This window comes from Phocoena sinus, chromosome 15, assembly GCF_008692025.1.
Source record: "Phocoena sinus isolate mPhoSin1 chromosome 15, mPhoSin1.pri, whole genome shotgun sequence".
Lineage (NCBI taxonomy): Eukaryota > Metazoa > Chordata > Mammalia > Artiodactyla > Phocoenidae > Phocoena > Phocoena sinus.
In genome coordinates, this window is record NC_045777.1 from 40,032,625 (window position 1) to 40,051,417 (window position 18,793).

Consider the following 18,793-nt stretch of genomic DNA (forward strand, 5'->3'; position numbering starts at 1 on the left):
ATAATCTTATAACTGGTAAAGAAATTGAATCCCATTTATTTAAAACTTCCCACAAAGAAAACTCCAATGATTCAAAATAACTAATGCATTTTCCAAACAATTAAAAAACATTCCAATTGTACACACACTCTTTCAAAGAACAGAGGAGAAAAAAATCCCAACTCATTTTATGAGGCCAGCCATAACATGATTCCAAAATCTAAAAAGAATATTTTAAGAAAGTAAAATTAAAGCCAATCTATTATATAAACATAGATGTCAAAATCTTAAACATCAGTAAATCAAATCCAGCGGAATGTGAAAAAGATAAAAAATTACAATCCTGACTTTATGCCAGGAATGAAAAGGTTTAACATTCAAAAATCAACCATAAATTCCATCATATCTAACAAAATAAAAAAGAAAAGCCAAAGATGCAGAAAAGCACTTAATGATATTCAATAACCCATTTAACATAAAAATTATCAGCAAACTAAGACTAGAAGGAAATGTCCTCAATCTGATAAAGAGCATTTATGAAAATCCTACAGCTACCAGCACACAGTATGGTGAAATATCTAATGCTCTCCCTCTAAGACCAGGAACAAAGCAAGGATGTACACTATCACCACTTATATTCAATATTGCACCGAGTGTCAGAGCCAGCACAATAATGCAAGAAAAAAAAATTTTAATATTAGAAAGGAAAAAAAAACTGCCATGATTCAAAGATGTGACTGTGTATATAGAAATTACAAGAGAATCTATTTTTCTAATTGCTTGAATTAATAAGTGAAGTCATCAAGGCCACTGAATATAAGTCCAATACACAAAACTCAACTGTATTTCTAAATACAAAAATAACTGGATATTGATTTTTAAAATATATATTTACAATACCCATCAAAAAAACTTAATATCTAGAATAAATCTAATAAAAAGGGTGTATAAGACATCTATACTAAAAACCATAAAACACTGCTGAGAAAGAAATGAATAATATTTATACAAATGCACATATTTCATGTTCATGAACAGGAATATCCAATATTGTTAAGATGTCAGTTGTCCACATATGGTTTTATACATTCAATGCAATACCAGTCAAAATCTCAGCAGGGTTTTATTATGGACATTGACAAGTTGATTCTAAAAATTTTATGAAAATGCCATAAACTTAGAATAGCCAATACAGGGGCTTCCCTGGTGGCACAGTGGTTAAGAATACGCCTGCCAATGTGGGGGACACGGGTTCAAGCCCTGGTCTGGGAACATCCCACATGCTGTGGAGCAGCTAAGCCCATGCGCCACAACTACTGAGCCTGCGCTCTAGAGCCCTCGAGCCACAACTACTGAGCCCATGTGCCACAACTACTGAAGCTTGCATGCCTAGAGCCCGTGCTCTGAAACAAGAGAAGCCACGCAATGAGAAGCCCACACATCACAACAAAGAGTAGCCCCCGCTCGTCACAACTAGAGAAAGCCCAGACCCAACACAGCCAAAAATAAATTTATTAAAAAAAAAAAAAGAATAGCCAATACAATTGTAAAAAAAAGAAAGAAAAAGGAAGTTGGAAGTCTTACACTATCAAATTATCAAAATACGATATAAAGCTAAGAAATCAAGACAGTGTGGGAATGGCAATAGACAGATTAATGGAATAGAAGGTATAGAAACAAACCATTACACATACAGTCACCTGATTTGCCAACACAATTCTATGAGGAAAGAACTGTCCTTTCTATTGACAATAGCAATGAGCCATTTGAATATCCATAAGAGGGCAAAAAGTTAATTTCGGTTCCTACTTCACTCAAATTAATCTGAGCTTGATAAGAAAGCTAAATGTGAAGGGTTAAAAACAATAGAACTACTGAAAGAAAACAGTGGAAGCTACCTTCAAAACTTTGGGTAGGCAAAGATTTCTTAAACAAAATACAATAAAAATTAACCATAACATTAAAGGTTGATAACTTAAACTTCATTAGAAGAGTGAGCAACAGACTGGGAGCAGATATTCACAATACATGTATCTGACAAAGGATCTGTATGAAAAATATATAAGGTACTCCAACAAATAAATTTTTAAAAAATCCAATAAAAAGTATGCAGGGGCTTCCCTGGTGGCGCAATGGTTGAGAGTCCGCCTGCCGATGCAGGAGACACGGGTTCGTGCCCCAGTCTGGGAAGATCCCACATGCCATGGAGCGGCTGGGCCCGTGAGCCATGGCTGCTGAGCCTGCACGTCTGGAGCCTGTGCTCCACAACGGGAGGGGCCACAAAAGTGAGAGGCCCACGTACCGCAAAAAAAAAGTATGCAAAACACTTGAACACACTGCACAACAAGGATATCTAAATGGCCAATAAGCATATGAGACGGTTCTCAATATCATTAGTCACCAGAGAAACTCAAATTAAAACAATAATACCACTACACACGTATCAAAATGACTAAATTTTAAAAAGAATAACAGTATCAAACATTGGCAAGGATGCAAAGTAACTGAAATGCTCATACACTGTGGGAGTATAGATTGTAACAACTACTTTCTAAAACTGTCTGACAGTATCTTCTAAAGCAAAGTACATATGTACTTAAACTTACCATTCCAAATCCTAGGTTTATACTCAACGGAAATATTAATAAGTGCATATGTCTACCAAAAGACATGCACAAAAATATGCACTGGAGTTTTATTCATAACAGTCAAAAACTAGAAATTATTTAAATATCCACCAAGAGAATAAGTTATTTTATATTCATGCAATAAAATGCTATTAACACAAAAGAAAAAACTACTATGACACAATCATAAATCAATCTCACAGGCATAACATTAAGCAAAAGAAACCAGACACAGAGGTGTACGATTCCATTCATAGGAATTTGAAGAACAGGCAAATTAATCTATGGTGCCTAAAGTCAGAATTAATGGACAAGGGGGAGTGGGTAGGAGGAGAGTACAAGGGGTATAAACTAGGAAGAGGCATAAAGAACCCTTCTGGGAGTTTGGAAATGTTCTATATTTTGACATGGAAATGTTTTATGTCTTGATTTGGTGGTGGTTTACATGGCTATATACATCTAGAAATTAATGAAGTTTTATACTTAAAATCGCTTATATGTGGAATCTAAAAAATGGTACAAATGAACTTATTTATAAAAGAGAAATATAGTCACAGATGTAGAAAACAAACGTATGGTTACCAGGAGGAAGGGGAGGAGGGATAAACTGGGAGATTAGGATTGACATATACATAATATTATATATAAAATAGATAACCAATAAGGACCTACTGTATAGCAAAAGGAGCTCTACTCAATATTCTGTAACGGCCTATATGGGAAAAGAATCTAAAAAAGAGTGGACATATGTATAACTGATTGACTTTGCTGTACAGCAGAAACTAACACAACACTGTAAATCAACTATACTCCAAAAAAATATTTTTTTTTCAAAAATCTGTGCCCTTCATGTATATTTTGTTTAATAAGTAAACTGCGAAACATTTGTATCTTATATGTACTGATGTGGAAAAAATCTCCAAGACATCCTATTTAAAGAAAAAAAGAGGGCTTCCCTGGTGGCGCAATGGTTGAGAGTCCGCCTGTCGATGCAGGGAATGCAAGTTCATGCCCCGGTCCGGGAAGATCCCACATGCCGCGGAGCGGCTGGGCCCGTGAGCCATGGCCGCTGAGCCTGCGCGTCCGGAGCCTGTGCTCCACAACGGGAGAGGCCACAGCACTGACAGGCCCGCGTACCGCAAAAAAAGAAAAAGAAAAAAAGAAAGTTTCATAATAATATGTACATTGATTTTTTAAAAATATGTGCAAAACTATGTTTCTCTTACATATAAATATGGATAAATGCACATTATTTTACTGGTTAAACCTCTTAAGGAGAGTTTTGGAAGGAAAGATTTGGAAGACCAAAGGTAAATTTTATTTATATCATTTGAAGTTTTTAACAATAAAAATATACTATTTGTGTATTCAAATAATTGCAAAATTAATAGAATATCCTAACTCCCATTTTACATGTCTGTAATCTCTTGAGGAGATGGAGGAGAATGATCAAACTCTAACCAAAGACTTGGACATAAGCTATTTCACTGTTTTCTTTCTATCTGTAGGTAAGATTTTCTGTTTTAAATTCCATAAAAGAAAACAATGTTTGTTTTCAACACTATTCCAAGTAAGAATGAAGAAAACAATTGAGCTAAGTCTTTAGGAGGAATGAAATGGTAATATTCAGGGTTTTTCTAAGAATAGAGATAATGTGTTATAATGTTCACATACCACTCAGTGCTCCAACAGCTCCAAAATTCAGGGATTTTCCATCCATTATGCTGGCATCACACTCAATTTCACCCAGGAGATTTAGATTAGATCCCATTCCTGCATTTGTAAAAGGAGAATCCTAAAAGATAAAAACAAACATTAAAATACCATTAGTCTTAGAGAAGAATTAATGTCAACACTTCATAAACTCTTCCAAAAACTAGAAAGGGAAAGAACACTTCCCAACTCATTGTATGATACCAGTGCAACCCTGATTCCAAAACAAAGCAAAGATATCATAAGGAAAGAAAACTACAGGACAATATACCTTGTGAATATTGACACCAAAATCCTCAAGGAAAGCAAATGCAGCAAAATATGAAAGGATTAAACACCATGAACACGAGGGATTCCAGGAAAGCAAGTTTGGTTTAATATCTGAAACTCATTGTAATACACCATGTTAATAAAATAAAGAATAAAACAAATTTTTAAAACATGATCATATTAATAGAGAAAAAGGATTTGACAAAATCCAATACCCTTTCATGAGAAAAACACTCAACAAACTAGAAATAGAAGGGAACTTCCTTAACATGATAAAGGGCATCTACAGGAGTCCAAAGCTAACATCATATTTAATGGTGAAAGACCCTTTCCCCTAAGATTAGGAACAACACAACAATGTTCACTCTTACCACTTCTTTTCAGCATTATAGTGGATATTCTGAACAAGACAATTAGGCAAAAAAGAAAAACAAAGAGCATCTAGATTAGAAAGGAAGAAGTAAAATTACCTCTATTGGAAGATGACATGATCTTGTATACAAAAAATCCTAAAAACTCCACTAAAAAACTATGAGAACTAATAAAAAAATTCAACAGGATTGCAAGATATAAGCTCAATATGCAAAAATCAGTTGTATTTCTATACCTTAGTAATGAAAAATCTGAAAATGAAATTAAGAAAACAATTCAATTTACAATAACATCAAAAAGAATAAAATAGGAATAAATTTAACAAAAGAAGTGTAAGAGGTGTACAGTAAAAACTATAAAACATGTTTTAAAGAAAGTAAAGACCTAAGTCAATGGAAGGACATCAATGTACATAGAACAGAAGACTTAATATCTTTAAGATGGCAATACTCCCCAAATTGGTCTGATTCAACACAATCCCTTATCAAATCCTAGCTGCCCTTTTTGCAAAAATTGGCAAACTAATCTTACAATTCATATGGAAATGCAAGGAACTAAGAATAGTCAACAATTTTTAAAAGAAAAACACTTTTTTTCTTTTAAAAATTGAAGGCTCACACTTCTAGGTTTTATAACTTACTACAAATTAAAGTAATCAAGACAGTGTGATATGGACATATAGCTAAGGATAGACATAGATCAATGCAATAGAAGTGTCCAGAAATAAGCCTTACACTTATGGTCAATTCATCAGGGATGCCAAAACAATTCAATAAAGAAAGGATAACTTATAAGAACCTACTGTATAGCAAAAGGAACTCTACTCAATATTCTGTAATGACCTATATGGGAAAAGAATCTAAAAAAGAGTAGATATATGTATATGTATAACTGATTGACTTTGCTGTACAGCAGAAACTAATACAACATTGTAAATCAACTATACGCCAATAAAAATTAATTTTTTTTAAAAAGCAGAAAACAAATACTTCTTTACTGGGTTCAGCAATTTAGTAAGTGAAAATATATATGCAATAAAGTTTCAGTTACAGTATTAAAAAAAAAAGAAAAAAGAAAGTATAGTCTTTTCCATAAATGGTGCTGGGACAATTAGATATCCAAACGCAAGAGAGTATCTGAGTCAGAAATCACAGTTAATGCAGAAAAATTAACTATGTTCTAAGCTAAGACCAATATTATCTAGGAAACCAGGGCAATTCTTTACCAACCTAAAGATCACCAAATGCCCAAAATTATCTACAAATGTCCCCAGTTTCCTGGATCCAAGGAAAACTGACCAAAACATTAAGACCTCCCTAATGTGTACCTATAACTTGAGCAAAGGGGTCAGGTATTTGAGACCAGGGCTTTTGTTCTAATGCAGTTAGAAAATCTAATTGTCCACAGAATTTTAGAAGATCACAGACTGGAAAACAACAAAAGGTCTGTATAATTAAATAGAAAGTGAGTGATACAAACAATAAGTACTTTGAGGATTCAAAAGGAAATGGCCCAGTATAAGATGAAGAAGTTAATAGCAGACTTCCTGAAGGATGTAAAACAAAACCAAAGACTGGTCAGGGAGCTAGAAAATTCCACTTGGTGGATATGCAGGGAGCAACACGTAGGCAGCCGTAAAGTGTCAGAGTCACAGAAGACACATTTAGGAAACATGGTTGGCTGGAGCCAAATATGGAGATTGCTCCATGCCACTCATCAGAATCTGGACTTGATTGGGAAAATAATGAGAAGCCATTCAAGCTTTCTGTAGAAGAAAAAGTCAAGATGAGTATATTGGCCAAGGAAACATAAACTGACATTCACATATTATTGATATATGAAAAGGAAGGGGAGGAAACTGAAATCAGAGAGACCAAACTGGAGGCTATTTTACAATGCAGGCTTGAAACATTAACCACTTGATATGAAATGACAGCAGCAGGGAAAAGGAAATAGAAAGAGAGAGAAAAGGACCAGAACTTCCAAACTTGAGAGATAAATAAAACCATTAATAAAAACGGGGCATTTTATAAGATGAAGGAAAGAAATTGCGTAATTAAGTGTAACGAGTTTGAATAAGGCCTTCCAAGTGAATATTCTACCTAAATCAATTCACAACTAAATATTGGGAAAGAGATCACAACTAAATAAGGACTATGATTTAGAACAGATAAAGACTGAATCCTTGCCCTGGATTAGTTCATATACTTATATATATATATATATGTATATATATATATATACATATATATATATATACACACATACATATATGTATGTATGTATGTACGTATATTGGGGGAGTGGCAGAGAAAGGTTTACTGCAGGCAGGGCCAAGCAAGAGCGGGTAGCTCGTGCTCAAAAGCCTGAACCCATATATCCAAACATAAAAGACCCAGGTCAGAAGCCTCTATGACACTGAACAGAGAGACAGTACAAGTAAGCACAAGTAAATTATCACCATATTACAAGGGTTTTTTTTTTTAACTCTACATAACCTCCCTTGCCTAATCACATATATCTTTCAAAGTACATGAGAAAGGAACTGAAATGTGAGAAAAATTTAAAGCATCATATTTAGTAATTCCCAAAACATATGTACAAGATTATAACAATATATACGCCATTTCAACAATCTTTAAAATGGGATATATCAGCAAATAAGCTCTACAAAATTAATTTCAATATAATACAAAGTTAAAAATCACAAAGTGAAGTAAATTATTCTAAAAATAACTCTTGCCCAATGTTTAAATTTGACATTTCAAAAATACCTAAGAAAAAGGGATATAAGAAAATTAAAGGATATCTTAGAAGCAATTTTTTTTCAAAAATACTTCTCCTACTTCAAAATACATTTATAACTTCAAAAGTGTGTCTACTGAACTTCTGCTTCTGACTTTGAAGGCATAATAGGGATCATATTTGTCCTCCTAACTAGAAAATCAGACAAAATATATGAAACAGACAGACTTCGTTCAATAGCCAGCACAGGACTGTGATCCTGAGAAAAACAGGCACAAATCAGGTGCCTCCACTTAATCCCTAGAGATACTTTTCAGACCACAGCACAGGGAAGAGGAACCCAAAAAAGAGCCAACATTCTTCCAGAGTTGAGGAGACAAAGTTATGAGTTCACGGAGGCCAGAAAGGCTAGAATATGCAATACAGGGTGCAAAGAGGAGGAAGCTACACGGAGAGAATGCCAGAGGCCTGTAGGACCCTGAGACTTTAAATGAGTATTAGCCTACATACACTTGTGAGGAAGCTACAAGACCAAAGAAAGAACCCCTGGAAAAGAGTAAGCTGAGCAATCCCTGGAGCTCACACAGAGGGGAGAATAAGTCATGTTCCCATCAGCCAGAGTGAGGACATCAGGAAAAGTCTCAGGTAACGTCTAGAGTTGGGCCAAATCAGCCCTAGAAACAAGGCTACTTTAGACTTGCACTAACAAGGTTTTAAAGAAGTCTCAAGGGCTTCCCTGGTGGCGCAGTGGTTGAGAGTCCGCCTGCCAATGCAGGGGGTGCGGGTTTGTGCCCCAGTCCAGGGAGATCCCACATGCTGCAGAGTGGCTGGGCCCGTGAGCCATGGCCGCTGAGCCTGCGCGTCCGGAGCCTGTGCTCCGCAACGGGAGAGGCCACAACAGTGAGAGGCCTGCATACCACAAAAAAAAAAAAAAAAAAAACAGCCTCAAAAGGATCAAAATGATTTACACAACAGTGTCCCAGAACAAAGTCCTACAATATTTGAAGAAATACTACAATATCCAACTCCCAAAGATGTAAAATACAGTGTTTAAAAAAAAACAAAGATGACCAGCATTCAAATAAGCAGAAAACTATGCCTCATAACCAGAAGAAACTACCACACAAAAACAGACCTATAAATGACAGATGATAGAACTAGCAAACAATTCTAATGTTAACTAACAATGTTAAACTAGCTTTCACAAACATACTCTATATGTTCAAGTACGTATAGGAAAACATGAAGATAAGAAGAAAAAGAAGCTATGAAAAAATAAATTAATCAAACTTCTAGAGATGAAAAATATAATCTAAGGTGAAAAACACTTTGGAACAAAAAAAGATTTTCACATTAGGTAAAACTAAAGAAATCCAAATAAAATATGGACTTTAGTTAATAATAATGTGTTAATACAGGTTCATTAACCGTGAAACATGTACCATACTAATATAGATGCTAATAGGGAAGATGAGGTATTGGGTGTACTGGAATTCTCTGTATTAGCTTCTCAATTTTTCTGTAAATCTAAAACTGTTCTAAAATTAAAACTTTATTTTAAAATATCAAGCCACAGACTGGGAGAAAAATTTTACGAAACATAAAGGTAGAGGACTTGTACCCAGTATATATAAAACAATCATACAACTCAGTAAGACAATCCAAGGTTTTTAATGGGCAATCAATTTCATGAACAGATTGCAAATAATACATGAAAATATGTATAATATCATTAGTCATTAGGGAATGCAAATTGAAACCACGAGATACCACTAAAATGGTTAGATTTAAAAGGCCAACAATAGTGAGTTTTGGCAAGAAAGTAGAGCAACTGTAACCCTCATACACTGCTAGTAAGAATAAAAATAGCAAACAGTTTGGCAGTTTCTTTAAAGTTAAGCATACACTTACCATAGATCCAGCAATTCTACTCCTAACTATTTATCCAAGAAAAATGAAAGCATATGTCCACATAAAGACTTGAATGAAAATGTTCATATCAGATTTAATCAGAACGGCCAAAAGAGGGAAACAACACAAATGCTCATCGACTGGTAAATGGATAAACAAATTGTGATATATCGATACAATAAAATACTATTCAGCAATAAAAGGAACAAATTCTTAATTTACCCAACAATATGGATGAATCTCAAAAGCATTATGCTAAGTGAAAGAAGCCACTCACAAAAGGCCACATAATGTATGATTCTATTTATACCAAATTCTAGAAAAGGCCAAATTATGAAAAAAGCAGATAGTAGTTGCCAGGGGTGGCTGAGAGGAGGGGATCCACTGCAGACAGGCATTATGAGAGAATTTTGGGGGTGATGGAAATGTTATATGTCAAGATTGAGTTGGTAGTTACATTGGTAGTTACATTTGTCAAAACTCATCAAATTGTACACTTAAAATTGGTGCATTTTGTTGTATATAAATTATATTTCAATAAAACTGAAAAAAAATTGTACTTATCACTCAGTAATAAACTGACCACCCCATATGCTAACTTTCCCCTTATAATGTACATAAGTTTTTTATACGGTCATTTGTTGTTGATTTTCTGAGCTGAATCATTTTGTACAACTAGCAATCATTATATCCGATCAGTAGCCAGCGATCCTTTTAAAATCCTGTTTACTCCCCTGTTCAAAAACCTGCAATGGTTTCCTGTCATACTTTAGAATAAAATCTAAAGTCTTACTTTCCAAGGTTTACAAGGCCCTACGTGATCTGGCCCCTCTCTTCCTCTCCCTTACTATGCACCAGCCACACGCCTCCTTGTAATTCTTGCACAAGAGGAACACTCCCACCTGAAGGCTTTTACATTTTGAAATGCTGAGCTTAGTGAGCAATTATAGTAGGGGAAAAAGGCAGTAAATAAAGACTGCGTGCGTGTGTGTGTGTGTGTGTGTACAGAAACATACACATACACGTTATGTCTGCATATATAAATAGCTGATGTCCCATGATGGTAAGTACTAGAAAGAAGAATAAAATGGGATAAGAAGAGACTTTCCCTTCAAACCCGAGACTCCCTTCCCCGACACCTTTGTTTGCATGGCTTTCTCCCCCATCTTGTTCATGTGACATCTCTGGGCAGGTCAGTCCTCCCCATACTGACTTAGCATTTCCCCAACCTTCCCCAATGATTTTTTCTCTTACTATCTTATTCTTCTCTATGGTACTTTTTACTACTTGACATTATACATAATTGTCTAATTCTCCCCACAGAATGTAAGCCCTGTAAGTACAATAATTTGTCTTTTTAGGTGTTGTATCCCAATGTCTAAAGTAACGCTTGGGACGGGGGAAGATGGCGGAAGAGTAAGACGTGGAGATCGCCTTCCTCCTCACGGATACACCAGAAATACATCTACACGTGGAACAACTCCTACAGAACACCTACTGAAGGCTGGCAGAAGACCTCAGAGCCCCCAAAAGGCAAGAAACTCCCCACGTACCTGGGTAGGGCAAAAGAAAAAAGAAAAAACAGAGACAAAAGAATATGGACGGCACCTGCACCAGTGGGAGGGAGCTGTGAAGGAGGAAAAGTTTCCACACACTAGGAAGCCCCTCCGCGGGCGGAGACTGCGGGAGGCGGAGGGGGGAGCGTCGGGACCGCGGAGTGGTGCACAGCGACGGGTGTGGAGGGCAAAACGGGGAGATTCCTGCACAGACGATCGGTGCCGACCGGCACTCACCAACCCGAGAGGCTTGTCTGCTCACCCGCCGGGGCGGGCGGGGCTGCGAGCTGAGGCTCGGGTTTCGGTTTTGGACGGAGCGCAGGGAGAGGACTGGGGTTGGTGGCTTGAGCATAGCCTGAAGGGGTTGGTGCGCCACGACTAGCCGGGAGGGAGTTCGGGGAAAAGCCTGCACCGGCCGAAGAGGCAAGAGACTTTTTCTTCCCTGTTTCCTGGTGCGCGAGGAGAGGGGTTTAAGAGCGCTGCTTAAAGGATCTCCAGAGACGGGCGCGAGCCGCGGCTAAAAGCGCGAACCCCAGAGACGGGCGCGAGCCGCGGCTGAGGGCGCGAGCCCCCGAGACGGGCGCGAGCCGCGGCGGAAAGCGCGAGCCCCAGAGACGGGCGCGAGCCGCGGCTGAAACCGCGGACCCCAGAGACGGGCGGGAGACGCTGGGGCTGCTGCTGCCGCCACCAGGGGGGCTGTGTGCGAGCACAGGTCACTCTCCGCGCCCCTCTTCCGCGGAGCCTGTGCAGGCCGCCACTGCCAGGTTCCCGGGATCCAGGGACAACTTCCCCGGGAGTACGCACGGCGGGTCTCAGGCTGGTGCAGTGTCACGCCGGCCTCTGCCGCAGCGTCACGCCGCCTCTGCCGCCGCAGGCCCGCCCCGCACGCAGTGCCCCTCCTTCCCCCATCCTCCAACCCCCGGCCTGAGTGAGCCGGAGCTCCCGAATCAGCGGCTCCTTTAACCCCGTCCTGTCTGAGCAAAAAACAGACGTCCTCCAGCGATCTGCGCGCAGGGGCAGGGCCGGGTACAAAGCTGAGCTCCTGTGAGCTGTGAGAGCAGGGAGGAGAGGGGGAGGTCGCTCCCGGCAGCCGCGGAGGCGGCGGATTGAAGCTCCACAATCAACTTGATGTGCCCTGCATTGTGGAATACCTGAATAGACAGGGAGTGATCCCAAATTGAAGAGGGGGAATTTAGGAGCGAGATCTGTGATTTTTTTCCCTTTTCCTCTTTTTGTGAATGTGTGCGTGTATGCTTCTGTGTGAGATCTTGTCTGTATACTCTTGCTTCCACCATTTGTCCTAGGGCTCTATCCGTCCATGTTTTTTTTTTAAAAAAAAAATTTTTTTTTCTTAATAATTAATTTTAATTGTAATAACTTTATTGAACTTTACCTTCGTTCTTTCTTTCTTTCTTTCCTTCCCTCCTTTAGACAGCGAATCACCCCAGGTTGAGGGGGTGGTCTCTGGGAGCAGGATTTATGATTTTTCCCCCTTTGCCTCTCTTTGTGAACGTGTATGTGTATGCTTCTGTGTAAGATTTTCTCTGTATAGCTTTGCTTCCAACATTTGTCCTAGGGCTCAATCCGTCCGTGGTTTTTTTAAAAAAAAAAATTTTTTTTTCTTAATAATTAATTTTAATTGTAATAACTTTATTGTACTTTACCTTCGTTCTTTCTTTCTTTCTTTCCTTCCTTCCTTCCCTCCTTTAGACAACGAATCACCCCAGGTTGAGGAGGTGGTCTCTGGGAGCAGGATTTATGATTTTTCCCCCTTTGCCTCTCTTTGTGAACGTGTATGTGTATGCTTCTGTGTAAGATTTTCTCTGTATAGCTTTGCTTCCAACATTTGTCCTAGGGCTCTATCCGTCCGTGGTTTTTTTTTAAAAAAAAAATTTTTTTTTCTTAATAATTAATTTTAATTGTAATAACTTTATTGTACTTTACCTTCGTTCTTTCTTTCTTTCTTTCCTTCCTTCCTTCCCTCCTTTAGACAGCGAATCACCCCAGGTTGAGGAGGTGGTCTCTGGGAGCAGGATTTATGATTTTTCCCCCTTTGCCTCTCTTTGTGAACGCGTATGTGTATGCTTCTGTGTAAGATTTTCTCTGTATAGCTTTGTTTCCAACATTTGTCCTAGGGTTCTACCCGTTCTTTTTTTTTTTTTTTTCTTTCTAAATATTTTTTAGTACAATAACTATATTATACTTTATTTTATTTTTACTGTATCTTCTTTCTTTCTGTCTTTTTTCCTTCTTTCCCTCCTTCCTTCCTCCCTTCCTCCCTCCCTCCCTCCTTTCTTTCCTTCTTTGCTTCTTTCTTCCTTCCTTCCTTTCCTCCTTTCCTTCTTTCTTTCCTCATACTTCTACTAATTCTCTCTACATTTTCTCCTTCTTTCCCTCCTTCCTTCCTTCCTTCCCCCCTCCCTCCCTTTCTTTCCTTCTTTGCTTCTTTCTTCCTTCCTTCCTTTCCTCCTTTCCTTCTTTCTTTCCTCATACTTCTAATTCTCTCTACATTTTCTCCTTCTTTCCCTCCTTCCTTCCTCCCTTCCTCCCTCCCTCCCTCCTTTCTTTCCTTCTTTGCTTCTTTCTTCCTTCCTTCCTTTCCTCCTCTCCTTCTCTCTTTCCTCAAACTTCTACTAATTCTCTCTACATTTTCTCCTTCTTTCCCTCCTTCTTTCCTTCTTTCCTCCCTCCCTCCCTCCTTCCCTCCTTTCTTTCCTTCTTTGCTTCTTTCTTCCTTCCTTTCCTCCTTTCCCTCTTTCTTTCCTCATACTTCTACTAATTCTCTCTACATTTTCTCCTTCTTTCCCTCCTTCCTTCCTTCCTCCCTCCCTCCTTTCTTTCCTTCTTTGCTTCTTTCTTCCTTCCTTTCCTCCTTTCCTTCTTTCTTTCCTCATACTTCTAATAATTCTCTCTACTTTTCCTCCCTTTTATTCTGAGCCGTGTGGATGAAAGGCTCTTGGTGCTCCAGCCCAGGAGACAGGGCTCTGCCTCTGAGGTAGGAGAGCCAACTTCAGGACACCGGTCAACAAGAGACCTCCCAGCTCCACATAATATTAAACGGTGGAAATCTCCCAGAGACCTCCATCTTAACACCAGCACCCAGCTTCACTCAACGACCAGCAAGCCACAGTGCTGGACAACCTATGCCAAACAACTAGCAAAACAGGAACACAACCCCACCCATTAGCAGAGAGGCTGCCTAAAATCATAACAAGGCCACAGACACCCCAAAACACACCACCAGACGTGAACCTGCCCACTAGAGAGACAAGATCCAGCCTCATCCAGCACAACACAGGCACTAGTCCCCTCCACCAGGAAGCCTACACAACCCGCTGAAACAACCTTAGACACTGGAGACAGACATCAAAAACAACGGGAACGGGCTTCCCTGGTGGCGCAGCGGTTGAGAGTCCGCCTGCCAATGCAGGGGACACCGGTTCCTGCCCCGGTCCGGGAAGATCCCACATGCCACGGAGCGGATGGGCCCGTGAGCCATGGCCACTGAGCCTGCGCTCCGCAACGGGAGAGGCCACAACAGTGAGAGGCCCGCATACCGCCAAAAAAAAAAAAAAAAAAAAAAAAAACAACGGGAACTACGAACGTGCAGCCTTCAAAAAGGAGACCCCAAACACAGTAAGATAAGCAAAATGAGAAGACAGAAAAACACACAGCAGATGAAGGAGCAAGATAAAAACCCACCAGACCTAACAAATGAAGAGGAAATAGGCAATCTACCTGAAAAAGAATTCAGAATAATGATAGTAAGGATGATCCGAAATCTTGGAAGTAGAATGGACAAAATGCAAGAAACAGTTAACAAGGACCTACAAGAACTACAGATGAAACAAGCAACGATGAACGCAATAAATGAAATTAAAAGTACTCTAGATAGGATCAATAGCAGAATAACTGAGGCAGAACGGATAAGTGACCTGGAAGATAAAGTAGTGGAAATAACTACTGCAGAGCAGAATAAAGAAAAAAGAATGAAAAGAACTGAGGACAGTCTCAGAGAGCTCTGGGACAACATTAAACGCACCAACATTCGAATTATAGGGGTTCCAGAAGAAGAAGAAAAAAAGAAAGGGACTGAGAAAATATTTGAAGAGATTATAGTTGAAAACTTCCCTAATATGGGAAAGGAAATAGTTAATCAAGTCCAGGAAGCACAGAGAGTCCCATACAGGATAAATACAAGGAGAAATACGCCAAGACACATATTAATCAAACTATCAAAAATTAAATACAAAGAAAGCATATTAAAAGCAGCAAGGGAAAAACAACAAATAACACACAAGGGAATCCCCATAAGGTTAACAGCTGATCTCTCAGCAGAAACCCTACAAGCCAGAAGGGAGTGGCAGGACATACTGAAAGTGATGAAGGAGAAAAACCTGCAACCAAGACTACTCTACCCAGCAAGGATCTCATTCAGATATGATGGAGAAATTAAAACCTTTACAGACAAGCAAAAGCTGAGAGAGTTCAGCACCACCAAACCAGCTTTACAACAAATGCTAAAGGAACTTCTCTAGATAAGAAATGCAAAAGAAGGAAACGACCTATAATAACGAACCCAAAACAATATAGAAAATGGGAATAGGAACATACATATCGATAATTACCTTAAATGTAAATGGACTAAATGCTCCCACCAAAAGACACAGATTGGCTGAATGGATACAAAAACAAGACCCTTATATATGCTGTCTACAAGAGACCCACCTCAGACCTAGAGACACATACAGACTGAAAGTAAGGGGATGGAAAAAGATATTCCATGCAAATGGAAACCAAAAGAAAGGTGGAGTAGCAATTCTCATATCAGACAAAATAGACTTTAAAATAAGGACTATTAAAAGGGATAAAGAAGGACACTACATAATGATCAAGGGATCGATCCAAGAAGAAGATATAACAATTGTAAATATTTATGCACCCAACATAGGAGCACCTCAATACGTAAGGCAAATACTAACAGCCATAAAAGGCGAAATTGACAGTAACACATTCATAGTAGGGGACTTTAACACCCCACTTTCACCCATGGACAGATCATCCAAAATGAAAATAAATAAGGAAACACAAGCTTTAAATGATACATTAAACAAGATGGACTTAATTGATATTTATAGGACACTCCATCCAAAAACAACAGAATACACATTTTTCTCAAGTGCTCATGGAACATTCTCCAGGATAGATCATATCTTGGGTCACAAAGCAAGCCTTGGTAAATTTAAGAAAACTGAAATTGTATCAAGTATCTTTTCCGACCACAACGCCATGAGACTAGATATCAATTACAGGAAAAGATCTGTAAAATATACAAACACATGGAGGCTAAATAATACACTACTTAATAATGAAGTGATCACTGAAGAAATCAAAGAGGAAATAAAAAAATACCAAGAAACAAATGACAATGGAGACACAACGACCCAAAACCTATGGGATGCAGCAAAAGCAGTTCTAAGGGGGAAGTTTATAGCAATACAAGCCCACCTTAAGAAGCAGGAAACATCTCGAATAAACAACCTAACCTTGCACCTCAAGCAATTAGAGAAAGAAGAACAAAAAAGCCCCAAAGCTAGCAGAAGGAAAGAAATCATAAAAATCAGATCAGAAATAAATGAAAAAGAAATGAAGGAAATGATAGCAAAGATCAATAAAACTAAAAGCTGGTTCTTTGAGAAGATAAACAAAATAGATAAACCACTAGCCAGACTCATCAAGAAAAAAAGGGAGAAGACTCAAATCAATAGAATTAGAAATGAGAAAGGAGAAATAACAACTGACACTGCAGAAATAAAAAAAATCATGAGAGATTACTACAAGCAACTCTATGCCAATAAAATGGACAATCTGGAAGAAATGAACAAATTCTTAGAAATGCACAACCTGCCAAGACTGAATCAGGAAGAAATAGAAAATATGAACAGACCAATCACAAGCACTGAAATTGAAACTGTGATTAAAAATCTTCCAACAAACAAAAGCCCAGGACCAGACGGCTTCACAGGTGAATTCTATCAAACGTTTAGAGAAGAGCTAACACCTATCCTTCTCGAACTCTTCCAAAATATAGCAGAGGGAGGAACACTCCCAAATTCCTTCTACGAGGCCACCATCACCTTGATACCAAAACCAGACAAGGATGTCACAAAGAAAGAAAACTACAGGCCAATATCACTGATGAACATAGATGCAAAAATCCTCAACAAAATACTAGCAAACAGAATCCAACAGCACATTAAAAGGATCATACACCATGATCAAGTGGGGTTTATTCCAGGAATGCAAGGATTCTTCAATATACGCAAATCTATCAATGTGATAAACCATATTAACAAATTGAAGGAGAAAAACCATATGATCATTTCAATAGATGCAGAGAAAGCTTTCGACAAAATTCAACACCCATTTATGATAAAAACCCTCCAGAAAGTAGGCATAGAGGGAACTTTCCTCAACATAATAAAGGCCATATATGACAAGCCCACAGCAAACATCATCCTCAATGGTGAAAAACTGAAAGCATTTCCACTAAGATCAGGAACAAGACAAGGTTGCCCACTCTCACCACTCTTATTCAACATAGTTTTGGAAGTTTTAGCCACGGCAATCAGAGAAGAAAAGGAAATAAAAGGAATCCAAATCGGAAAAGAAGAAGTAAAGCTGTCACTGTTTGCAGATGACATGATACTATACATAGAGAATCCTAAAGATGCTACCAGAAAACTACTAGAGCTAATCAATGAATTTGGTAAAGTAGCAGGATACAAAATTAATGCACAGAAATCTCTGGTATTCCTATATACTAATGATGAAAAATCTGAAAGTGAAATCAAGAAAACACTCCCATTTACCATTGCAACAAAAAGAATAAAATATCTAGGAATAAACCTACCTAAGGATACGAAAGACCTGTATGCAGAAAATTATAAGACACTGATGAAAGAAATTAAAGATGATACAAATAGATGGAGAGATATACCATGTTCTTGGATGGGAAGAATCAACATTGTGAAAATGACTCTACTACCCAAAGCAATCTACAGATTCAATGCAATCCCTATCAAACTACCACTGGCATTTTTCACAGAACTAGAACAAAAAATTTCACAATTTGTATGGAAACACAAAAGACCCCGAATAGCCAAAGCAATCTTGAGAACGAAAAACGGAGCTGGAGGAATCAGGCTCCCTGACTTCAGACTATACTACAAAGCAACAGTAATCAAGACAGTATGGTACTGGCACAAAAACAGAAAGATAGATCAGTGGAACAGGATAGAAAGCCCAGAGATAAACCCACGCACATATGGACACCTTATCTTTGATAAAGGAGGCAGGAATGTACAGTGGAGAAAGGACAGCCTCTTCAATAAATGGTGCTGGGAAAACTGGACAGGTACATGTAAAAGTATGAGATTAGATCACTCCCTAACACCATACACAAAAATAAGCTCAAAATGGATTAAAGACCTAAATGTAAGGCCAGAAACTATCAAACTCTTAGAGGAAAACATAGGAAGAACACTCTATGACATAAATCACAGCAAGATCCTTTCTGACCCACCTCCTAGAGTAATGGAAATAAAAACAAAAATAAAC

General features: G+C 38.4%; 1 protein-coding gene across 3 annotated transcripts in view; it reads right to left on the bottom strand.

The window, feature by feature from the left end:
* Positions 1-18,793, bottom strand: part of TASP1 (taspase 1) — a 248,776-nt gene that overhangs the window by 191,234 nt on the left and 38,749 nt on the right. For all 3 annotated transcript variants that reach the window (XR_004345945.1, XM_032606609.1, XM_032606608.1), the window contains one exon: positions 4,281-4,401. Coding sequence is in view for 2 of the 3 variants with exons in the window: in XM_032606608.1 (XP_032462499.1) it covers positions 4,281-4,401 (121 nt within the window). In the remaining variant the exon portion in view is untranslated. The remainder of the gene's footprint in view (positions 1-4,280; positions 4,402-18,793) is intronic.